At 48.4% G+C, this 25,716-nt stretch overlaps 1 protein-coding gene across 1 annotated transcript in view; it reads right to left on the bottom strand.

Annotated features, from left to right (window-relative positions):
* Msh3 (mutS homolog 3) overlaps positions 1-25,716 on the bottom strand; it is a 107,801-nt gene that overhangs the window by 50,482 nt on the left and 31,603 nt on the right. The window contains exons 9-13 of the mRNA XM_063245277.1: positions 25,601-25,704; positions 23,924-24,038; positions 14,723-14,807; positions 13,140-13,249; positions 3,137-3,269 (exon numbers count right to left, since the gene is read on the bottom strand). Of these exons, the coding sequence (XP_063101347.1) occupies positions 3,137-3,269; positions 13,140-13,249; positions 14,723-14,807; positions 23,924-24,038; positions 25,601-25,704 (547 nt within the window). The remainder of the gene's footprint in view (positions 1-3,136; positions 3,270-13,139; positions 13,250-14,722; positions 14,808-23,923; positions 24,039-25,600; positions 25,705-25,716) is intronic.

The following is a 25,716-nucleotide window of genomic DNA, read 5'->3' as shown; positions in this document are numbered from 1 at the left end:
AGGGTGCGCTCTGCGCCACGCTGGGCCAGGAGCTCCGGGAAAGAGCTCTCCAGGAAACTGAGTGAACACCCAATAAAGAGAAACCTCTTGAGATGAAAAGGATTTTAGTTACATTGATGATAAAGCATGGTAAGTGGTATCAGTAAAACAGACCAGTGCTAAGAACATTAATCTAACTAACAATCCTTAGCCACAGGAGTGAAGTGAATTAGGAAGGAAAATGAGAAGTCAGGTCCAACTATACAAGAATCCAGTTCAAAGCGCTCCTGAAAAGCTCACACAGCCCCCCGGGCCAAGACAGGCAGGCCAAAACAGGCAGCTGGACGTCTGCACAGAGCATGGCATGAAAGCGTTTCAGTCAACAGTCACTTAATGGCAATCTAAGGAAGGTAAAGAAGCAAAGATAAACATTTCCAGTGGAAATGGCTTTGGTAGGAATTGAACTCAGGCCCTCCCAGCCCTTGTTTCTTATTTTTTAAGACAAAGTCTCACTAAGTTGCTAAATTGAGAACTTGCTCATTTTTCAAGATTGGACATGAGATCCTCCTGCTTCAGCCTCCCAGAGAGCTGGGATTACAGGCCCACACTACTATGTCTGCTTCAGTATAATTTTAGATAATAATCTTACATATGATTATTATAATTTGAGAGAGAAGAGAGAGCTTTTTTTGGTCTGTCTTTTTGAGATAGGGTTTCACTATGCAGTTCAGGCTGGCTTTGAACTCACTTTGGAGCCCAGGCTGGCCTCAAACTTGCAGCGATCCTCCCGCCTCAGCCTCCCAACTGCTGGGATGTGCCACCATGCCAGGCTCATTTTTGAAGTGAGCAGCAGGAGCCAAGGGAAGGCTAACTCAGGGCTAAACACCTTGTGTTTGAGCTTCTTCAGCCAGTATTCAGGGGAGCAGGGAAGGGACTAAGCACCCCACACAAGGCAGATGACCCACTCCTCTTACGGCCAGCAGCAAACACCTGTGAGATCACTCAGGACTCAGCCGCAAGTCTCAGCCACAATGGCATGTCCTACTGTGGCAGGGCTCTGGATTCTTCCTGGCTGAGCAGGGGACTCCTGCCCACAAAACTCCAGAAATCGATGTAGCAAGACCATGTCTCAAAAAAAATAAAATTATCAAACCCTGTTAAAAAAACAAAACAAAACCATAAACCCCCCTCTTGGCATCTGCACAGTGCTGTACCCTCTGTGAATCCTCCAACCTTGGCAGGCAGCTATTGCCCTCCAGCAGGTAGCAAGCATCTCCGTGACAAGCACTCTTTTCTATGATGCCAGTTTGAAATTTCAGGGTCAAAAGAAGTTTGATTTCACCCAGGGCCAGCTCTGATGGGTTCTCCAACACTTTCCCCACAGTACCCACTCGTGTGACTCCTGTGGCATTCTCCACCTTCCAGACAGCGGAGGTGTTCTTCAGTGTTGCCTGTGCCAGGGCTCACTCAGAGCGGAGCAGTCAGGGCTGCACACTGAGGCTGCACCGCCCCAAGCTCCCACCCCTTCCCAGGCTGCTCTTTGTGCAAACATGAGACAGCACAGGGACAGTTTCTGGTGAGTCCCAGTCTGCTCAGGGAGGCCACTTTGAAACTCTAAAACCAAGTCCTCCTGACACAGCGCACTGGTTACACTCTAAATGAATTAGACTGTGACTGCTAGCAGAGCCTGGAAACCTTTATAAATGCACAAAACTCACAGGGGCAGACACACAGTGGGTTTAAGGAGAGGCAACAAAGATCACAGCAGCAGTGGTCACAGCAGCAGGCCTGGCAGTGCCACCCTGATGGCTTAGACACAGTGGCCTTGCTCTTTTAATTTGTAACCCAGAGAATCCGAGCTCAGCGTCCATTTCCTCTTTGTGAAGGAAAGGTCTCTGAAGTGTCATGTCCATTTTTCTTCTCTACAGGACTTGGGGGCCCAAGGCCTTTGCACTGAACTAGAACCCCAGCCCTTTCCATGACTTCTTTTGAGACAGGCTCTCGCCAAGCTGCTGAGCCACCCAGGCCAGGGTGGAGCTTAAGCTCTTCCTGCCTCTCCCTGCAAGAAGGCACAGGTTTGGCGACATGCTGTCTGCCAGAGCAGTGCAACACAGGAGCACTGTTAGGCACCCGGCTGCCACAGAGAAACAGGGATGTGGCACCTATGTGACCTCAGAGTCAACCATAAAACTCAGCTCAGCTTCGGCAAGTGTCAGCAAAACAGCACAGCAGACAGAGAAACAAACTCTCCTGGGTATCCCCAGTGCTCTCCAGCAGGACTTAATCCCCACAAAACTTTCAGGGTAAAAAAGGCCTCAAAAAAGTAAACACTAATAAAAAGTTGGCCACACTAAAGCCTGGTCATATAAAGATCTTTCGACAACAGTGTTGCTAAATTGGCAAGGATTTGTGTTGGAGCCAAAAATAAAATCTGCTTGTGCAAAGAAGCAACCAAGAGGGCTGAGGGTTTAGCACAGCTGCACAAGCACCTGCCTGGCAAGCGCAAAGTCATGAGTTTGAGCCCCAGTACCAAAAAAAAAAAAAAAAAAAAAAAGCAGCAGCAGCAGCAAACGGGAGCTGGGCGGGGGGATGACTCAATAAGCAGTAGCCACAGGCACTTGACACCCAAAAGTCACCACCACAGACCCAAAGTCAGGACTGGGCTTGAATGCAAACTCTGGCCTGGTGAGCAAGCTGAAAACAGCCCCCTGCTCCCAGCCGGGCCCATGTGAGCAAATGCAGGACGAGGGTGAGAGAAGCAGTATCTCCCAGGGCGGAGGGGTGGCAGGGAACCCAGGAAGGAATGTGTGCGACCTCTGCCAGAGGAAAAGCATCTAAAACCTGGTTTCTTTTCGATTATTATAAACTTAACACCCATCTTTCTAACATTTCAGCAATGTCCTGATGGTGGATTATTTCCCTGTGTGGAAAATTCTCATCAGAGCTATCACTTAAGCAGTAATATTAAGTGGTAAAAACCAACATGCTGCTTCTGACTCCCCTGATGTGCCAATAGGTCTGTAAAACCCCCTGCCTGTGCCGTGTTACAACACTGCTGGCAATGCAGTGATGCCAGAGCTGCTGCAGAGCCCCCTCAGCATACAGTGCCCACAGGAGGCTCAGCAAGGTGAGTGGTTCCCACCCTGGTCACACTTACTTTTTTGTGGTAAATGCTGCTGAGGCCCCGCTCCAGGTCAGGTAGCTTCTGCAGCTGGCTTTCGATCTGACCCAACACGCTGGACCCTGTGTACAGCACCTCAGAGATGGCGTCCAGCCGGGCGTTGATCTGGCTGTGAGGGCAACAGGGCAGGCTCAGCAGGTGACGCACTCTCTGGAGCCTGAAGACACTGCTGGACTCTGTCCTCCCCCCCTTCCCCCAATCACAGTGCGGGGCCCTGGAGGCACCTGGAGCTGACACCAAGCCCCCTGTGGGTTGGGGCGCCAGGGCCCCTGGACCTGCTGGGAGGACACCTCTGCTGAGGAGGACACCCGCCCTCCTGAAGGCCAGCACGGGCCTGAGCCACACAGCAGTGCTGTGGGCTCTCCACGCAGGCACAGGCTATGATAGGTCTATTGCACATAGCACAGCCGCGAGGCTGTGCTGGCTAGACGGCTCCGGTGTGCGGCCACGGTGGAGGCTGAGGGGAGGCCGAGGAGCAGCAAGGTAAATGCAGGGCAGGAGCCTAGGGCCTTAGGGTGCTGTGGACAGCCACGCTTGACATGGAGGGCCCTGGGGAGAATAAACTGGGTGTGTACTGCCCGGCGCTGTCCAGATGAGGTGTGGCCCACTGACATTAAACCCCAGGGGCACCAATGTGCCAGGTAAACCCGAGGCCGGGGGAAGACTTTTCCTGGTTAAGCAAAGCGATGGAAGGATGGGCTGAGAGTGGGTGGAAACGAAGACAATGGATACGGCATGGACGTGGTTTTCTCTGCAGCTCTGCCAGTGTCACATGCACTGACACTCAAGCAAGCATCCTGATGGGGGCGTAGGCTGAGGACTGCAATCAGCAGCGCCCTTTTCTCCTGGCACCCTGGCACCCACCTTTGCTTGTACTCGGCCCCTGTCCCACCCTGGGGCTCAGTCCTGCTGTTTCCTGGGGCTCACTCCTACTGGGCCCTTCAGGCAGAACAGGGCAGGCACCTGACTAGACCCCATTCCGGACTGAACCCCAATCCTCTGCTTTCTCCCCCTCCTGCCACCATGGTCTCGGTCACAGTCCTCTTGCTGGGTGGCCACCTCGCGCCCACATGCACGACTACCCTGTCTGCCTTCAGTCTGCTGTCTACACCACAGGAGGGGTGGCTCCCCAGCCACACATAGCCATAGCTCCCCTTAGGCTCATCTGTGACTTCCTGCCCACGGCGCCCCATCCCAGCTGCCCTGCAGTCTTTCCTAGGACCATCACTCCCTCCCACCCTCCTGCTCTCAGCCCGGCTCCCTGTCCTGGTCACTCATCGCTTCCTCCTTCCCTCCCGCCTCTATTCCTCCAGCTCTGCCTCCCCACCCATCCTCTGCTTGGACTTTCCTCTTTCTAGAACATGGGACCAGTGTCCACCCCGGCCAGCCTCCCACCCTAAGCACAGCAGGGCACGCAGCCGCATCTCCTGTGTGGTCATGTGACCCCATGACCACCAGGACCCTCCTGGACCCCACAGATCTGGGGCCTCAGACTGCGCTCAGGACCAGGCACTATGTTCACCTCAAGGCCAAAGACTATGAAGTGCAGCAAGGAGAGGCGGAAAAAAACTAAATGTTCTTTGCATAAAACTGTTGTGATCAAATAAATCACTGTTTTACTCTAACATTTACCCCAAATGATACATGAACGTAGAGTCTGACTTTAATAACTCATCCTTGTATAACTGGGAGATGACACCGGTGAGCAGACTAGGCTGACGCTGCAGATGGCTGAAGGATGCTGAATGATGCCATCTGTGTACACGCAGGATGGCCCACTCAGAACCCCAGCCTCCGGAGGAAAGGTTTCCCGAAATACGAAGAGAGAAGAGGGAAACCAAAGCCACTCTGGTGAATCCTATCAGAAAGAAATTTAGCAGACATAAAGCCCTAAACCTCTTTGCACAGTGGTTTTAGAACCTGTGAAGACAAAGCTTGGCTCTCACTGCAGCCCGGGATGGCAGTTTCCACCTGCCACCTGCCCTCACCTCCCCAGGGCCCTGGGCTCCGATGGTGGGGCCTGTGCCTTCTGGTCCACAGAGAACTGAACTCCTGGCCAATCCCAAGAATCAGCAGCACAGCTGAGCACCGGCCTGGCCAGCCGCGGCACCACTCACAAACCTCAGCTGCTGCCACCCCCAGGGTCAGGACACTGTGAAGCACGGCACAGGGAAAGCAGAGACTGCACCCCAAATTAAGTTTTGAAAGAGTCATGGAGACAATCCTTAGCCAGAGATACGCAAATAGGTCCTGGTGTCAAGGGAATACCCAAAGGCTGAACAAGAACTAGTCCCGAAATCTGATGTGGGCAGTGGGTGACCTGAGTGCCGTGCGAAAACCGTGCAAAGGCTGCTCTGAGAGGGGGTTGTTACCAACCCGAGACGCTTAAACAGGCACAGTGAGGGTAACGGGGTATGCGGTGCTGCTCCCCATTTCCCCTCTGTGGGGAGGCTGTAATCCCACAGTTACCACCTAGGCGCAGATCAAAGTACTAATGAGTAAAAATGTCCTCTATGTTTTTAAAAAAATTAAATCATTTACACAGCTTCAAATTGATTTTTAGTTAGAAGGAGATTCAAGACCTTCCAAGAATCCCTAACAAAGCCATATGTCCGATCACCAGAATAAGGAATAATTATTTTAGAGCTTTCGATGGAGACCTGATGCATGTGACAGATAAAAAGCCAGGAAGAAGTGTCATCCAACGGAGGATGATAAAGAGACCACTCTGTAGTATCCCACGGTGATCTGCATTCAGTCTTAAGATAACTCTAAATCTCTGCAAATCTAAACCAGCGACACCAAATCATTTCATTTCCAATGCCAGAGATCCACCCCCCCTGCAAAGATCCGAGGACTGTAAGTGGTGCCCTGGGGTCCTTCCATCTGCAGATGAACTGTGTGTGGGGCCAGTCAGAGTCACGGAGGACCTGCAGCTGGAGGGCACGAACGCAGGGGCAGTCCATAGCCAAGGTCCCTGGCAGGGTGAGGAGACACAGAGGAGATCCTGGGGGACAGCCGAGCTCGAGGGAAGGGGGTCATGCAGTCCTGTGCACTGCCACCTGCATGGACTAACACACCATGGCAGAGAACCTGGATTCAGAAGCTCCCAGACAGGTAAGGCCACCAGACACCTGGCCGAAGCGCACAGAAAGAAGTCCTCTCTGGAGAGGCAACTTCATCCTAGTCCTCTGTTGTTCATAAAGATAAATTCCCAAATGATACAGCCACTGCATAACGAGACGTGAACCCAGGGAAAATCAACAGGAACAACACAACAGGAAGAGACACACAAGCCCCACAGCCTTGCACTGGGGACCAGAACAGCGAACATGGAAGTCATTACAGGAATGCCGAGAAATTAGAGAGCAAGTCAGATCTCAAGCCTAACTGCTTCACAGGCGCACTTTCTTTGTGCGCTGTCTCCATCAACATCTCATCTATGATTTAGCAAAATGTGCACTTTTGGTTTCTAACCACACTTTGGGTATGCTGTACTTTCTAAGTCTACAGATTCACATCTTTCCGGAATTGTGAAAAATCTTCATCCTTCATCATCCCTTTGAGTAGCACATGGTAAATCGTCTCGCTCTGCTCACTGGGTAAGTTATTTTTTTCTGGATAAGCGGTACGATTCTCCTGGAATACCCAGTTCTGGGGCAAGTCTTTCAATCTCTTGTGTCGTCCACCCTATGGTGCTCTCTGTTACCGCCTAGGTAATTTCTGGGACGTTATCTTGTACAGGTGGAGAAGTGTAGCCCTGAAGATCTGACATCCACATCACTGAGAAACCTGCAACATGCCAAGCCCTGGCTTGAGTCATGCGTGAAGGTCTGCGCACAGCAGCATTAGGATACTGCGGGACACTGCTCCCAGGATGTGTGTATGAGACGCGTGTGAAACCCTGGGAGTTTCCTGCTTAGACTTAGGCTTAGTCTCCCAAGTTACCTCACTCATTTTTACACAAATTCTTCAAAATTAAAAAAAAAAAAAAATCACCTCTGGTCTAAGTCATTTTACACAAGGAAAATTCAATGTGTGCTTTGGTTACCACATCTACTCCTGCTTACCCTGTCTGATCTTTTTAAAAACATTGAGGTTTCTTTTTAAAATTAACCTGTGCCTTTTTGCCGTCACTGTCTGCACTGGTACCTTTCATCTTTTGTGTCTCTCCTGGCTTGGCCGCAGTACATTTGTTTGCAGCACAGACCACGTTAGGTGGTCTAGACGTTGACAGGCCACACGATTGTGTAGATGAGGCTGCAAACCTGAGCAGAAGCCCAGAGCTAGGAAGTCTTGGAGCCCCACAGACCAGATGTGACCCTCGTCATCTCCCTCCTGATCAGAGTCCCCGGGTACCTGCCCTGCATGGCTGGACCCCAGCCCATGTGCCATCTCCTCATACCAGTGACGTGCGATCACCTCCTACTCCAGGTGGGCAGAGGGCCAGGGTCAGCTGCGGACACAGCACCCTTTTCTTCCAGCTCCTTTTCCAGACTTCCTCCCTCCCTTTTCCAACACGAGCTCAGCTATGACCAGAAGGGATGTCTGTCATGCTTTATCTAATACGCCTAGGTGTTTTACACGGAGTGGCAGCCACAGATCACACCGTTTTCCCACAGCATTTGGAGGCTATTTGGAAAATGCCCCTTAACAGAGCACAGAGCTGCAAACAGGGAAATGAGGCGAATCAAGAGGGAAACAAAACGTTGGTGCCCGTGCCCCTGCCCCACTCCTCTGCCCCCAGCCCCATGGCCCAGAGCTCACCCACATGTGACAGCCCAGGTGCGTGTCCTCCTGGGCCACAGGGGTCCCCTTTGCATGCCACTCAGATCCCCACACACAAGACTGGCTGCCACCTCCACCACTCGTGAGCAGGTAAATGAAACTCAGTGTTTCAGGCACAAGGCTGCAGGGAGCCTCAAGGCAGCGAATTTGTAAGACAGCCACTGGCTTAAAGGTGGCATTTAGTCTGCAGTACAAAGTAGAGGTGAAGTGGGAGGAAAAGTGCTGCTGTCCAGTGACCTCATCACGTAGGCCAGGGTGATGGATGAGAAACACACCATGCACACGTCACATGTGTGGGCTTACCAGACAGCAAGGGAATTTCCCCAGTGTGGACATGTGCTTCGTGGTGTAAAAACCACACAAAGATGTAGCCAAGGAGCTGACTGCCAACACAAACAACTTTCCATCCCTTTAATTTTAATTATTTAAGGGGCTTAATTGCCAGGAACTAACTTAGCACTCTTACTGCTCTTTAGCTGTTCTCTGGAGATCTAATTTGAATTATAAAAGCATTCTTCCTTTCCTCCAATTGTGGTACAAAGTGGAGCAGTGTGTGCAGGTGTTTCATTTGGTGTAAAAATCACCCAGCACCTGCACCCCTTCCCCTCACTAGAGCATCCCTTCCTAATTAGATAAGAAAGTCCCCAAGCATGGGGCCACTTTGTCACTGGGACTTCAGAACACCAGCTCATGGAGACTACTGTGAGTCACTGTGTCAACTTGAAAACTCCAGAAGCTTAACTAAGTGACTTGGCAGGGGGTCAGGATCCTCACTTTGCAAACATCCTGCATCTGTGCAAGAGGAGGGCACAGTGGTGGTGTTAGTGCCATGCCCACCTGAGGGTGGACAGCCAGCTCACAATACAAGGGAAAAGACGCTTGTTCCACCACTTTGCTCTGGTTACCTTTTGCTGTCTTCTGCCACCTTGAACTGTTGCCCTTCTGCCATGCCACACTGCCTAGGAGCCAGCTGATTATGGACTGAAACCTCCACAAACTGTCAGCTAAATAAACCTTTCTTTCATTAACTTTAGATGTCAGGTATTTTGTCCCAGCAACAAGAGAAAAGTAACCAAGACAGAATTTGGTACCAGAAAAATGAGGTCATTGCCGTGGCTATTCCTGATCACATGGTTCAAGAGCCTTGGGAGTGGCTTATGTAAAGAGTTTGGAAAGACTGGCACTGGAACACCTTAGGCTGTTCTGTACGGAAAATTCTGACCACTGCTCAGAAGACCAGAAGACAGAAATCCTGCTAGTCAAACACCAAGCTTGGGAGGTTTCTGCTGAAAAGAAGAACTGTATTGGTTGCAGGAGTCTAGATGGTATGTTATGGCTTAGCAAAAAGTTTATCTGCATTTTGCTTGTGTCTAGAGACTTTGCCTGAGTCTGAGATTAAGAGCAGGCAACTGGTTCATCTGGCAGAAGAAACTTCAAGGCAGTCAAATGTTGAGGTGGTGGCACAGATACTGTTGGGGGCTTTTAGCCAGATCTATGTTGAGAATAAAGAGCAAAAACCCCAATAGGATGATTTAATATGTGAGTTTGGCCAGAAAAAAAAGCTCCAGTAAAGCTGTAGACTGCAAAGATAGAGCTAAGAAGATCTCCATTGTTGAGAAGGAACAGGAGAAATAGAAGTGATGGCCTGAGGGCATCACAAGAAACAGCAGGTCTCCACCCTTTGCAGCCTCAAAACTGCAAAAGTGACTCTGCTTTGAGGAGAAAGCCACAGAACACCATGTTCCAGAACGGCAGTGGCATAGAAAATTTGTTCCTCAGAATTGGATTCCAAGTGCCCAGCAATCCAGGCACTCAACTCCTATAGCCAAGAGAGAGGGAAGCCTGGCTACTGCTCCAGCTGACAGCAGGCCTTGGCATCATCCATGTGTTGCTGGTTTTAAATGCATACAGAATGCAAGAGTTATGGGGTTAAGAAAGCTCCCAATTTCAAAAGGCCTGGGAGTCCAGGCAGTGCACCTGAGAGGACAGTGTATGAAGCTGTGAGGGTGATGCCAAAGGTGCAGTGGAGACCCCAGAAGTTTGGAAAAGCTAGGAATGTGGATCATTTAAGGAAAGTTGCAAGAAGGGGGCAAAGTGGGCCCAAGAGAGAACTTGTGCAAGCTGTAGCCACCAGAAGTGCCATAGAGGTGGAATCACACAAGCCTTTTGGAGCTCACAAGTTGTCACACATTGCCTCAGATGCCGCACATAGAACTACAGGACTTAATGTCTGCCCTGCTGGATTGTGCACCTGCATTGGTCTCATTTGTATCCTTGTTTGTAACTTTTAGAATGAAAATGTTTATCTTGTGCCACTGCATGTTGGAAGTATTTAACTTCGTTTTCATTTGTACAGGGTTTGCAGTCTGCCTTAGATCTCAGAGACTTGAGATTTGGATTATTCAGCAATGCTAAAATTGTTAGGATTGTGGCAACTATGGCAGATGGACTAAAGGCCTTTTGCATAAAGGGATGTGCATGAGGCTTTGGAGGCCCAGGAACAGAACGTCATGGTTCTAGTGTAATATAAGGTTGACAGACTTAACACTGGTTCTTAAGAATTGTTAAAGCTGTGTTATAACATTCAAATTGTGCAATAATAAAAATAAATATGTCTTTGTATCTGGAAACCCATTTAAAGAAATGTGACTGGTTACCAAGAGGACAGGGGGTGGACTATAATGGTTGATACATTTGTGTCAACTTGAGAAGTCTAGACTTCAATTGACCTGCAGAGGGCCAGGGTCCGCACTTTGAAAACATCCCAGCCTGAGCCAGAAAAGGATAGGAAGACAGTCTGGGTGCTATACCCGCCCTAGGAGGGCAGCCTGCATACAATGTAAGTGAGGAAAAGAGGCTTGCTCTCCTCCACTTTCTGCTCTTGTAACTTTAACTGTCTTCTGCTGTCTTGAAAATTGTTGCCCCTGTGCCATGCCACTCTGCCTTGAAACCAGCCAACCATGGACTGAAACCTCCGCAAACTGTGAGCAAAATAAACCTTTCTTTCCTTAACTTTGGGTGTCATGTATTTTGTCCCAGCCATGACAGAAAAGGAACCAAGACATCACATGACCCTATGGAGGAAGTGCAGCAGGTCCTGGCCCCAGACGCATCACCACGGGGACAGAAGGGAGGGTACCCCACTGTGTATTTCATGGCTATAATGAAATGATCCTGGAGTTTTCCACAGGGAAAGCAGCCATGAAGGGTGAATCTTTTACTGCACAACTTTTCAGTCTTACATTTTCCTAAAAATGTAAATGAATTTATCATTCAAATGCTAAAAACCACAGTGGGACTAAACCAGAAACAAAGAAATAGAAAAAAGAGCCCTCTCTCTGAGCATCCAGTAAACCTATCTTCCTGCTCCTCGATGGGAAAGCGGACGTCTGCTGGCCTCTCTGTCAGAATGGCTCTGGCCTTCAGTGCTGGACGGGTAGCAGCGCCTCTCCCTGCTTTCCTGAGAGGGGACCTGAGGACACAGGACTGAGCCCGCAGAGCAAATGGCAGGGTCTGCCGAGCTCATCTCAGGCCACTTCTGTCACACACAGGCAGAGAATGTCCCAGAAGGAACATAGTGTGGGCTTCTAGGCAGCGCTCTCCTTGCAGCAGGCTCCACAGCGCATCTTAGCAGACGTGGCAGAGCTGCAGGTGCCAAGAGCCGCGCCTCTATCAGCGACCACTCCCCACCGTCCTCACAGGGTTACATGAGTTGCTGGCCTACCTCGAGCTACAGGTTTCCTTCCCCACCAGTCCTAAGCTGAAGGCATCAGTTCCATTTTCAGTCTTTCTTCTTTACTTCCTCAATCTCCTGTGTCCTGAATCTTTCTGGGTAAGAGAGGCGAGGAGACTGACCCAGCAACCCCAAGGGATTTGTCATCATTGCTCTCATCATCAGCAGGGTCTGAGCACTGGTTTCCAATGTCAGCACCACACCTGCCCTCCCACATCATGCACGATGACAGGAGATGGCTCCAGTGACACGGGGCTCACACAGCATTGATGCAGGAGGCTGCTGTGAGGTCTAAGACACAGCAGCCTCTGTAGTCACCAGCAGATACTGGATAAAGACAATGCGATGCTCACACAGTGGAGCACTGCTCTACCAAAAAGAGGATAGGCTTTAGTCCTCTGTAGGAAAATCAGACACATGAGCTTGAATACTGCATGTTTTCTCTTACATGAGAAACCAAACTATAAACGAAGAGCGAAATAAATGACATAAAATAGGAAATAGGAAGTGGACCAAGAGATGGAGGGAGAGGGCAGGGACAGGAGGGAAGCAGACATGAGGACAATGGAGTAGCATTGCATCCACATACCAACTCCCCCTGCGGACTGAGGTCATCATGTACTGCAAACATGCTAACAAAGGTAAAAACAACACATAGACACTGCAGACACAGGCCTGGGGTGGAGTGCGTGTTCAGAAAAGGCAGCCAGGGCTCCCGTCAGGCGGCATCCTCGGACTCCAAGGGCTAGACACTGCATCCTGCCTTGTGGCTAAGGGCTGAGAGGTGCCCCTGGCCCCCATTTGCAGTGACAATGCCATGGCAGCTGTTGGCTCCTGGGTCACCCTCCCCAGGGACATCTGTCAGAGAGCTATGCTGGGCACTGGACACCATACTGGGAAGCAGCTCGGGCACCAGTCAGGTCAGAGGCCGCAGGGCTGATCACCAAGGACACAAACCTCCTGCTGCCCAGTCACAGGGAGACCAGCATGACTCAGCCCTGGCACCAGGCAGCACCAAGGGCTTCTGGGATTCCGTTGTGTGGACACCTGCAGCCATGGCCTCCCAGGCACAGACCTCGAGTCCAGGCCCGCTCCATTCCCCAAAGCCACCCTCCACGGGTGTGGGCAACAAAGCTGAGTCTTCTCCCTGCCCCAGTGGGCTCACCTCACCACCGCCACCACGCCTGGAAGCTGAGCCAACTCCCTTGGCTGCCTTCCGGCAGTGAGTCTCTCCGGCCCCCTCCCCAAGTCCTTGTCTTCCAATCTGTGAGGGGTGGGACATCCTCAGAAGGTTGGGGACACCCCAGACAGTATCACACAGCAAGTATGAGTGACCACGGTGAATCTCTTCTGAGTCACAGCTGTGCTCTCAGCACCCATTCTGATGCTGGTCTCAAGGTCACTGACACAACTTTACCCTTAAGAATTTATGGGGAAAACAGAAAAGAATCCTTTTACCTTACTTTAAGGAGTGGCTGGGTCACCCACTTCTTGAGCTGCCGTTTTCCAAACGCAGTTTTTGTGTGGTCTAACACCCAAAGCAAACTTCCTCTGGTCTTCCCGTCAGTCTGTAAAAGACCAGAAACAGGCTGGACACTCACTCACACCAGATCTTTAGCTGGCCAGAGTCCTGCCAGGGCTGAGTTTACCCTCCCCACACCCTGCTTAGAGCATGGCTCACAAGAGCTGTTCACTTGATGTTTGATGAATGAAGCCACAAACATAGGCGCACCCATTCGTGCAAGGCAGAGTAATGATATTTTCACAAAGGAAAGGGCTAATGTGGTGTCTGGTTAATGATGAATAGATTCCCCAGTGCCTCCACGGAAAGGCAGGCCCAAGTTCAACTAAAGGACAGTACAGGATGCCAATTCTCAGCTTCTGCCTCTCCAAGAGCTGGAGTCCTGGTAACAGAAGTCCTGGTAAAAGGTGGCTTAATTATAGGTGACTTTTGCCTTAGGAACTGGATTTTACAAACTGTGCCTGGTGGCACACACCTATAATGCCCTCACTCAGGAAGCTGAGACAGAAGAGTTACCAGGAGCTTGAGGCCAGGGTGGGCTACTCTATAATTTCATATTTTGTTTCAAAAAACAAAAAGGAAGAAGTGGATTTCAGAACTGCATGCAGCAGGATTTGAACAGGGAAGATGTGTCAAGGAAAGCTGCGTGTGCCAAGGCTGTCCTGCCATCCCTGCCACTGTCCCCAGCATAGCCTTTTGCCAGTGTGTACAGCTGACCAGAGAGACCCGTGTGTGGGTAATGAAAGGACCAGCCAGTAAAAGTGTTCCGGGGCAGAAGCAAGTTGGGCCGAGCAAACAGGGACAGATGGACTGTGAGACTGGGAGGGGCTCCAGCAGCGTCCTTTGCTCACGCAGGGGCCAGGAGAAAAGATCCTGTATGTAATGGGCAAGGGCAGTAACTGTTTCTGGGAAGGCCTGAGAACTGGACTCCAGTGGTTCTAAGTCTCCACTACACTTGGGTGACTTTGACCTGTGTTCTATTTGGAACTGGTTATTTCTTTCTGATTCTGTTGTAACAGTTTACCATGTAACACTGTACCTCTTAGTGATAATTCAGTAACAAAAACATTGTTTAAGCTCTCAGCTCATCAATAGGGAAGGAAATGGCCGAGAGAGTTTATAGTGAGAGGCTGTGGCACCCTCTCCTGCAGTCAAACTGAGCTCCAGACCCACTTTCCATGGCTGTGAATGGGACTCGTAGACTTCGTTTCAACACATAGTTAAAGCAGTGTGGGCAAACGGGGGGCAGTGAAACAAACACACTTGTTTTTAATTCTCAAAGATGATGCTTTTCCAGGAAAGTATCCGACACAGAACTGGTAGAGCAATGATCAGGGTGGACATGTCCTTCGGGTATTAGAGAAGACAGTCTGCAGCTCCGCTCTGAGAAGCCTAGGAAGTTTTTCCCAGGTTTTCTAATGGGAGGCATTCGGTCATCACGGCCACACAGCGACAGGCAGAGGAGGACTTGAATCAGCACCTTTGCTATCACCCTGCTCCCCTGGCCTACCCACCTCACCTGATTCTGGAGGATTTCCAGGTTCCTCAGGGTGGCTCCGTTCACCGTCATTAACTCCAGCTCACTTGACAGCTGCTTCAAGTTCCTGCAGAGGATGGAACTCAGTGAGCTAGCATGTGAGTCTACGAGGACAAAGGACACTAACTTGGGGGCTAGGAACCAGCCAGGTCATTGGGTAGAGGCAGCGTTCTGATGGGACATCAGACCACAAAGAGTGAGACGCACTCACTCCCCGGCCCAGAGCCGCTCAGCGGAGCGACTAGGGGCAGGACAGGTGCTATGACCCACCGAGACTAGGATCATAGGCCCGGGCAAGGGTGGCAGGGTTTCGTTTTTGTTTTACATCTCCAGGAACAGAACCAGATACAGTCTCCAACCACGGGCAGGGCATAAGTTGGTTTCTCCAGGAAATGCTATGCAATTAGCTAGGAAAATATGTCAAGACTCTCCAAGCTGTCCCCCTCATTCTGCAGAAGGGGATCATCTCAATAAACACGGCAGAAGCTTCTGGCCAACATTCTGGTACAAGTGACAGATGTTATTTACTCTATAATTAACCCGCATTAAGGTGGCCAAGGTCTAGTGAGTACAAACAGAAAGTACCGAAAATTACTTCCTCAAATGCAGCAAAGAATTCACATGCCCCTTATGTTCCTGTAACTAGCAAAAACCTAAAGATGTAATACACTTCAAACAAACCTGCGAACTGAGAAGCACAATGACTAACAAATGTAGGCACCACTCTAATCCATGCTAATAATCATTAATCAACATGCTAGTGGTGCACAGTTCAAGTCCCTTTGGCAGCAGCCTTTAGATGCTCTGACCGGCAGACTTGACGGCTTATTTTTAAAGAGAAAAATAATGGCAGGTCAGTGAACTATGTGGAAGGAAAGCTTGTGTGTCTGTGCTATAAAATCAGCAGCTCTTCTCGAGACAGGCTTGAGGTTTATCTAAATATCCAATTTTCCAGGCCAGTTATGGACACGAGTCCTCACCCAGGAATCTGGAGCCCAAAGCATAAAGATCTTTCAACCTCCAGATCCTCCCCCAGCTACTCAGAGCCCTGGAAGGGAGAAGCAGCTCTCCCTGTATCTGGAATATTGCCGGTAACTAAGTGCTATTCTTCGGCAGTGGACCTCACTGTGACAGCTTTGGTCTCCCTCCAGAGGATGATGACCCACTCTGTCATGAGAGAATAGCACCTGATAGACAGCAGTGTGCCCTGCCCTGTCTCCTGGCTGTGAGCTGCTCCTCTCACTGAGCGTGGCTCCTCGGAGCAAGGGTTCCATTGGTGACACCCTTGTTGGGGTACCTCGGGGCTTCGTGCAGGGCAGACACAGGGCAAACCTTCCAATGGGGTGCTGAGGGAGCTGTCTGGCTGGTTTCCTTGGAGTCCAAGAGCCCCAGCATTGTATGGGGAACACCAGGACGGATGTGAAGTACAACACACTATTTATGGGAAGGAATCAAGCCATTCTGGCTGTGGAGATGACGGACATTCAGCAGATCCCTGTTCACAGATCCGAGATGGCAGAGCATGTGCCCAGCCAAATCCGCTACTCAGGGGCTCAGACCCAAGCGCTTCGCAACCCTATTCCTGTCAGTTCAGCTTAACTAACCAAGCGGGGGTGACGGGCTGCACAGGAGCAGCCTGGCACAGGCTGACCAGCACCACATTGGTTTAGTAGTTATGGGGACACTGTAACACCATGTCTCGGCCAGAGTGATCCACACGTAAGAGAACAGTGCTGCTCACTCCCGGGGCTGGAGTCCAGGATCTATAAGCCAGCGGGTCTGGGTCTGCTCCCTCAAAGGACAAAAGGCTTTCCTTTTCAAGCCGCTTTCCCCAGGTGGCAGGTGACCCAATCACTCCCAAGAGCCCCACCTCTCAGGATCAGGTTTCAAGCTAAATTTTGTGGGGGACAAAACAGCAGGAAAGCACAGCCAGCAGGGGGAAGATGAACAGAGAAGCCTGAACCCGGTACTCTGCACTGTTCTTGTCCCTAGAAACCAGGGCCAACACAGCCACAGTTGGCCCCACAGGCACATGGGGAATGCTGTGCCCACAGCAGTGCAGGGTTGGTGAATGCACTCACTGCGGGGCAGAATCAGCGCCGCACCAGCTGAGGCCAAGGGCAACAGAACACAGGATGTGGCTCCTGCTACCTGCAACCAGAGGAAACCAAACTGCAGACACCAAGGCGGCCCAGTTTGCCCACATGCCCAGGCCCTTCCAGAGCCAGAACACGGTTCTTTAACTCCAGTATTAATATGTGTACGACCCTACTGTATGTATAGTTTTCTGCTTGTCTGTTTGGCTCCTTGGTTAGCCACGGTTGTTTCACTGTTTTTCTCTTTGCTCCAACTAAATTGGTAGCTAAATTTTAAATGAGATGTAGTGTGAGTTTCAAATGAGATGTAGAGATGTCTGCACTGAATTAATGCAGGAGATGACCATGTGCAATCTGAACAGTGATTAGCAGCTGCTTCCAGGGCCCACCCTGCTTTGGTTTCCCATGTGTTTGGCTGAGGAGTATTCTGGAGTTGGACTCTTCCGTCCTTCTGTCCGTGCCCAATTCCACAAGGAACTCCATATGATTTTTTTTTTCTATACAATTTCAAACCAAGGCCATATCAATCTATCAGCAGCCCTGGGTATTCAACAGTATATGATTGCTGACCTGAAATATTCAAGCACTTCTAAATTATTTATCCTTGTGGAAGAAACCGAACTTCATGGGCTTTGAAATGAATCTCATAAACAATCCCTGACCAGAATTCATGCTGGGCGAATCTGGATAGAAATCTTATAAGTAACATGGGAAAATACTTCATTAATATTTTACACACCAAAAACTCAAAGATGCTTGTTGCTCTCAAGTTTTATAAGGGAGGGAAATGCTCATGTGCAAAGCTCACCAGGGAAATTTACCATTCTCCATCACTCTTACCTAGCTTTATAAAAAAAATAAAAATTAAAACAAGCCAGTGTTTCTTAATTTGACAAAGGCAGTGATGGCACAGACCTCCTCTGAAAGATCACCCATTACTGAAATTATACTTAAACAGTATTTAAAACTAGCAGGCCAGGAGTGGTGGTCCACACCTGTAATCCTGGCACTATGGAAGACTGTGGCAGGACTACAAATTTCAGCCAAGCTTGGGTATTTTAGGGACTTGGCAAGACCCTGTCTCCAAATAAAAAAAGGACTGGGGATGTAGCTCATTGCAAAGGCCCTGAGTTCAATCCTCACTACTGCAAATGGATAAATAAGGACTCCCCTCAAAAAAACCTACCATATCACATTTAAAATCTATAGCAGAAGATATTTCTCTGTGACCTTCAGAACTCACAAATTCCTCCTATGCCCAACTTGGGGAGTAAACGTTATTAATTATAAATTGCACTGTTTTGAAAACTTCAGTTTTACTTCCACTCCTTATTGATTTCCGACTAAACAAAGGACTAATCCCGTGTTACTAAATCAGAGCCAGCCCTCCTCATCCTCACAGGTCCGAGTGGTGGCTCTGACTTGAATTTCCTGATGGCGAATGATGCCAAAGACCTGCTTATGTGCGTAGGAGGCTTTTACATAAATCCTCTGGGGAAAATGCCAGTACTGGCCCTTCCTCGCTTTGTACACTGCTAGCTCTCCTTCTACTACTGATCTTCATGAGTTCCATGCCCCAGTGCTTACTGGATATGTGCTTTGCAAAATCCTTTTGTCTGATAGGTTTTCTTTTCACTTTCATGATGTTGTCTTAAAATAAAAAGGTTTAATTTTAATGAAGTTCACTGCAGTTTTTTCTTCCTTTTGGCATTTATGTTTTTTATATCATAGCCAGAAGTGCATGACTAATCCACGGCCATGAAAACCTACACTGCAGTCTTCAAGACCTCTTTGGTCTGTTTTGAATTATTCTCAAACAGGACATGAAAGAAGCATGCAACTTTACTCTCTTGCACAGACGTCCAGCTGTCCTGATACCACTTGCTGAAAATGATTCTTTGCCACTGTTTTGTCTTCACTCCCTCACAGGCAGTCAAGGACTGCTGGCGTGGAGGCACACTTCCGGTTCCGGCTTCTGGGGCCTCCTGCCATGCGCGTGCGCAGCAGCTGTCATGTCCGCTCACTCTGTCTCAGCAGCTGCCTGGTAGTAAGCTTTGAAACAGGGGCGTGGTCCCCCACTTCGTTCTTTTTCAGAATTGTTGCAGCTATGCTGAATTCTTTGCATTTTCATATGAATTTGGAGACTGGGTTGTGGATGTCCACAGAGAAGCCTGCTGGGATTTCGAAGCAGACCATAGAGAATTTACAGATCAGTTTGGGGAATATTATAGCTTACCAATATTGTCTTCCAATCCATGAACCTGGGACACTTGTCCCTGTTTTAGGCCTTTTTTAGTCTCCATGACATTCTGTAGTTTTCAGAGTAGAGGTTTTGTACTTGTTTTATTAAATTCATTCTTATTCTTTTTTATGCTACTGTAAAGCACTTGTTTCCTTTCATTATCAGATGCTTCACTGTAAGTATACAGATATACCATTGGTTTTTTAGTATTTATTTCATATCCTAAAGCTTTGTGACCTGGTGTATTAGCCTGAACAGTCTTGTAGGTTTTTAAGTTTTTTCTATATGAGTTGCTATCATCTGCAGTAATGAATAGTTTTATTTCTTTCCCCACTGACTGTCTCTTTATGTGCCAAGCCCTAGCTAGAAGCCCCAGGACAGTGCTGATCAGCGGTGGTGGAAGACACCCTCATCTTCCTGCTCTCTGGGGAAAGTTACTCACGCACCCAGCAAGCATGCTGTTAGCTACAAGGCCTTCAGAGGTGTCCTCAATTGGCAAAGCTCCATTTATTCTGAATTTCCTAAGTGTTTGTATCACAAAAGATATTGCTTTTTGCCAAAGCTTCTCCAGTTTATTGAGACAATCACATAGCTCTGTCTTTTAGTCTACTGACAAAATATATTATAATCATTGGTTCTGAAATCTTAAATCAAACCTATTTTCCTAGAATGAATCCCACAGTTGTGGTACATGATCCATTTTATCACATTGCTGGGTTCCATCTGCTTGTGCTTTGGTGAAGATTCTGTGCATCCAGTCACAGAATATACCAGTCTATGGTGCCTGTATTGGGATGTCTTCGCCCGGTTCGGTAGTAGTAACATTTGGGATGTATCATGATTGTTTTAGGGGTTTTTGGTAGTGGAATGTCCTGTGAGTTTAAATATTTGGCAGCATCTCTGGCCTTGACCTATTAGATGTCATTAAACAGCTTGTATATTACATCTACATGCACTAATGAAGTCACCACGTGTTATCACTGTGTTCTTATAATTTTCTAATAAAAAGTGCTGGGGCCAGGCTGTGTAAGGCTTGGTGGGGGTCAAGATGCTGACCACAAGATTCCCAGGGCAAGATCACATCCACTGAGGACCACACAGGAAGAAAGCTAGTTCCCATTAACTTGTGCAGGCAGCTGGGTGTGGAGAAGAGATTGCTCCCTTTTAACCTTTATCTCTTTTGAACTTTTACCTGCTCTTTATTTTTCAAAATCTCCTTCAACTGTGTTGTGATGGATTGATAATTGGTAGTCAACTTGTAACACCCAGCTCCGTGCTGGGCGTGGAGGGCCCACCTGAGGACTGTTGCCAAGAGCATAAAAGAACTGGAGGTGAAGAAGGTGAGCTGCTGACCTTCCTGGAGAAGCTGGTCATTCTGGTTTTCCTGATATGAACTCAGCTGTTCTCATCATCAGAGGAGCTTAGGACCTCATCATTGAGGCTGAATGTGGTTCACTTTGGGGCGCTCTGGTTCTCCACTGTGTCACTTCCTGGATCCAGTGCAGATCCCTTGGCCTGCTGGCACAGCTCCTTCACCCCACTGGTGTACTTTCTAGCTTCCACCGCTGACAGACCTTTGGGCCTTCCCAGGGCAGGTTCTTAAAACAGACTTGCATGAGACATTGCTGTGGTCTCTAGGTCTTCAGCTGGACTCAGAGGACATTGCTGTGGGATCCAGACTCTAACCTAGATTCTTTGGGTCTTCAGTGTGTGGATGATCTCCTGCACTCTTTTGTATTTGACTCTTGGGGTGAATATTATAAAATAATCCTATAAATTATGTGTCCTGTATTCCTTTTCCTTACAAACCCCTAACCCTGTCCTGTTTGCTGGGTAATAAAAATGATTGTAGAGGCCAGAGAAATTGTTCACTAAAATCAAGTCTACTCTCGGGACTAGGGATTTAGCTCAGCGGCATAAGCATCTGCCTTGCAAGCAGGCCGTCGTGAGTTCGATACCCGGTACTGATAAAAAGGAAAAAGAAAAAAAATGTTAAATCTAGTCTACTCTTGATCCCCTTTGAATCTTAAAAATCTGTCTGTCTTTCTCTCTTCTTTGTCAACCTGTCAGATTCCAAGGGTCTGATCAGTCCTGGGCAAAAAAAACTTCTGAGTTCATCTTGGCTGAGTTTTTTCATTCTTTCCTATAATTTCCAAAGCCAAAGCTTACTTGAAACTAATCTCAATGAAAAACCATCCAATATGACAAAAGTACTCCTTTCTGGTAATAAAAAAAATTCCATGTCTTTTAAATTTTATACATTTTAAAACTGGACTAATCTGGCGTAACCATTAGCCAGCTTTGTATTCCTGTGACAAAATAACTATATAATCAACTTGGAAGAAGGAAGGTAACCTCAGCCCAGAGCTTCAGAGGTTCCACAGCTGATCTGTGCTGTGGCCTCCGGCCAGGCAGCTCATAAAGGCGGACTGTGTGTGGGGAAGAAGGAAGCAGAGAGAGACTCCTCAAGGACACACTCCCATGACCTCACTTCCCCTGCTGGCCTGGCCCAGCCCCTCCCAAAAGCACCATGGGCTGGGGGCCAAGCCTGTAACAGGTGGGCCCTTAGGACATTTAACATCCGAACTCCGTAAGACCCACCTGTTATTCCTGTTGTTCTATTTTTGCTGTTATGCCATTCTGCTCTGAAGCAAACATACTTAAAATTCTCAAAACAATTTTGGAATCTCAAAATTTTCCCTTTAAAAAAAAACAAACCCTCATTTCATCTAAGAATACTTCCCGAAATGGTACATTTTCTTCAACCACCTAAAATTCTATTATAAAGGCACAAAGACCTTGAAATAAATGCTCCTCTAGAGTTTATAATGTATGCGATGATTTTTATGAAAGCATTTGCTAAACAAAGCAAGGCAAGTTGAATTTATTTTTCCCCTGACAATACAGGTCTTCAAGTACAAGTTCAGAAGTTCAGCAGCATCTCATGGGTACAAAGTCATTCGGCTGCATTCCGTGCACAAGGAGCATGTTCATTCTTTCCAAGGTAATCACCTCAGGAGGTCGCTTTCTTTTTCCAACACATAAGGCCAGTAGACTGACTCTCCTGGGACAGTCTTCAGCGTGAAACCACGTGTCATCCAGGAGACATGGCCACTCACACCTCATCTGTACTCAAAACAACAGTCCCCATTTGATTGCTGTCTGTATTCATTCATCTTAGTCTCCAATGGCATTTTGGTAATTTCCGATTAAACTGACTCTCCAAGATCTGGAATGCTTTTTTTCATTAATTTCATACTTTCTGAGTGTTGACAAGAAGCTGGGCATATACACAGAATAAGGCCTATCATTTTGCTTAGTTATTTGCTGTCAATTTAACTCAGTATGAGAGGACACACTCTTTTAAGCCCAAATCACCACCTTCTCAGTGCATCAGGATTTTGCAAAACAGGGACCAGCTTCCCTGTCCCAGTGCTGCTTTACGTGGTGTTGCAGGGACAGAGAGGTCAGTGTCCCAGGCAAGCTCTTCCTCCCTGACCACCACACTTCACACAGGTTCTGCAGCTTGGATAAGTCCAATGGGCGGGGTGTGTTCTAGAGGCTCTTTTTTCCTGTTTTTAAATTTCATTTTATTTGTACCTTTGCAGTTCATATAGCTTACAATGGGCTCAGGGAATGGTTACCTGTATATATTACAGTGTGTTTCTTTTTTTAAAAATTATCTTTTAGCATCCCTGGACACACAGCTGGGCCTCTTCAATGCCTGACCATGGAGCTCCAAGCAGTATCTAGGGAGGCCTAAGGGCAGGCCGCTGCTTTCTGAAAATAAAACCTTTCAGTGGCACTAAAACATTCACAGATTAGTATACACCAGGTTAAAGCAAAAGGCTCAGAACTCCTTGGAACCACTGCCCACATTTCCCGTCCCTCCCAGTCCCCATAGAAGCCGCTCTTGGCTATGGCACTCAGCGCTCCCTAAGCTCCGGTGAGTTCTGCTTTGGGCTTTCTTCACTCTTACAGGGCTACACGCTCCACCCTCCCGCACCCTGACTTCTAGTTCAATGCGCTGGTGCTGGTCCTGTAGGTCATTCATCGTCCATGGCACAAACACGGCACAGTGAACCCACTTCCCACGAGGGGTATCTAGATTGCTCTGACTTGGGACAACACTGTTTCCAGGGAAGCGATACTATGCTACTGAATGTGACACAGAACACACGGAGAAGACACGGTGAGATTATTCCCACGGGGCCTGCCTGTCTCTACTCTGTCCAGCCCCCAAGCCAGGGCCACCCAACGACCAACTGCGGAAGGCAGAGCTTACTGACCCAGAGTCACTGCGACAGATAGTGACTCCTGACAGTGACAAGGACGAGGGCTGCGGAGGAGAAAGAGGCAGGAAAGTGACCCCACTGCCCCTTTCCTCCCTCCCGCTGTTAGCAGGCGGGGTCTCCCTTCAGTGGCTTGACAGTTCTGAAATCCATAAGTTAACCACTCTCAATAAAAGCACCTATGTTACTAGCTAGCATCTTTCTCCCCTAATGTATGGTCCAGGAAATAAGAACTGAGATCAGTAAGAAAAGCAATAAAATGTTGCGGATGCTTTTATACCTACTTCTGAATCCGTTTGGTATAAAGCACAGTTTTAGTCAAAACTATTTACCAAGTAGTTACCATGGACACAGGTTGCCAGAGCCATGTTGCTGTTTTAAGATAATCAATATTTTTATTATTCTGCAGCAGTACACTGAAGTTTGCCCCTGTGCCCTCCTAGGGAATTCTATCAAGAGCAGGTAAAGCTCTCTGAATACAATACACACCAAAATTGAAACTTCTTTTTACCACAACTCTTAACCTGTCTGTTTTATTTGAGATACCACTTACTCAGGTTTGGAGAGTATCTTCTCCAAGTTAAACTCCTTCAGGTATCTTATTATAGCAGCCAAACAGCAGATCACAGGTTTCTCCAAATTAATGATGCCAGAAAAACCTTGAGACCCTAAAAAAACAGAATGCACACCCTCATTAACATTATTACTGCTGCATACACCAATTCCATGTAAACTTTATGGTTACTGAAACCATGATTTAGGTAGCATTTCCTATACCGGCCCTCTGGAAATCGTGATTACAGATACCCATGACATGGGAGACACAGGCCTCTTCTGATGATGGAATCAATCATTTTTGGGAGAACAAACAAAAGACTCTATAAAACTATAAAATGCTCTATGTATATCTAAAATTTAACAATAAAGTTAATTAAAATATATATATATATATAAAGTATATATATATGTGTGCGTGTGTGTATATATCTATATCTATATCTATATATATATATAAATAAAATGCTATTTTATATATTTATAAAAATAAAATGCTCCTCTCCTTTGACCAGAAATATTCCAAATTGCATGTCGAAGATGTACACACAAGGTAAGCAGAAAAATCTTTTTAAACATACAAAACTGGAGCTGACCTAAACACCCATGGGAAGCAGATACACTTTGGTAGCAGCAAATCATCAGGCACCTGCTGGAAGGAATGACCAGGATGGTGACACTGGAGCTGAAAGGCCAGCTGTGCAAGGCCAGGAGACAGGTGTCGCGCCTGACCAGAGGAGACTCTGTCAGCAAACTCGTCGTTCACAGCAGGACTCCAGCAAGGGGCCATGCTGTCCAGGCTCAAGAGCAGGCAGCCAGGAAGATGAGCCCAGGTCTGGGCATGCAGTCTCCCTGGCACTGGAGGGTCTGTCTGATGTTCTGACCATTCTTGAAGCTCAATCACTGACAAGTTTCTTTGGGGAACAGCTCCTTCCTGAGGCCCTGCAAACTCCACTTCCCTTCGTGGAGCACTGACAGCTTCCACCATCTCAGGGACGACGTGAAACCAGCCTCCTTGTTGTTGTACACAAAAGCCTGTTCAGCAGTCTCTCACACACTATTATCACCTCCTGATGCCCAAACCTGGTGTAGGGGACCCCTCCCCAGAGGGCCGTCTCCCTATCCTGAGCCTCTTCCCACCGAGGCCCTCGGGTGACATCACCCTCAGACCTGGCTCCAGTGCTGCAGGCGGCTCCTACCATTCCACACTGCTTCAGACTGGGTAAGACACCTCCCAGCCCCCTCCTGCCTTCCCACCCTTCCACCCACTAGGCAAAGACAAGCTCCCCTACTCCGTGCAATTGACACCCAGCGCTGGTCGCAGACACGCCCTCCGGGAAAAACCGTCTTCCCTGGTGTCCGGCTGACTGCAGGAGGTCTGCCTTGCCCACTCACCCTCACCACAGTCCTGATGCTGGACTCCAACAAAACAGCTATCAAACACTCTGCTAAAACACAGTCTACTATCAGGCCATCTTAGCAGACATGCAAACAGAAAACGTGGTCTGTAATTCCTTACGTTCTGATGAACACAGCCCAAAGGTTCCAAGGAGAGAGGAAGACACCGCAGCGTCCCTCTCTGTTCCTTCCTGGCTGCTCCCACCAACTTCTGCTCACCATGTGGCCATCATCAGAGGGAAGAGCAAATTCAGGTCAGCCCACGTGAAAAACTCACCAACTGGATCCTTTGCATAGAACTGCGTGACTGCCTGGAAAGCGTGGCTGTGTTCAAAATAAACATTGTCCATCCTCTCCACGCGAATCCTGTCATCCCGCACACTGGAGGGGAAA

The sequence above is a fragment of the Cavia porcellus genome, unplaced genomic scaffold (genome assembly GCF_034190915.1).
Source record: "Cavia porcellus strain 051 isolate PalLab524CR breed Dunkin Hartley unplaced genomic scaffold, mCavPor4.1 scaffold_2, whole genome shotgun sequence".
NCBI lineage: Eukaryota > Metazoa > Chordata > Mammalia > Rodentia > Caviidae > Cavia > Cavia porcellus.
This window is presented reverse-complemented; position numbering and strand designations above follow the sequence as displayed.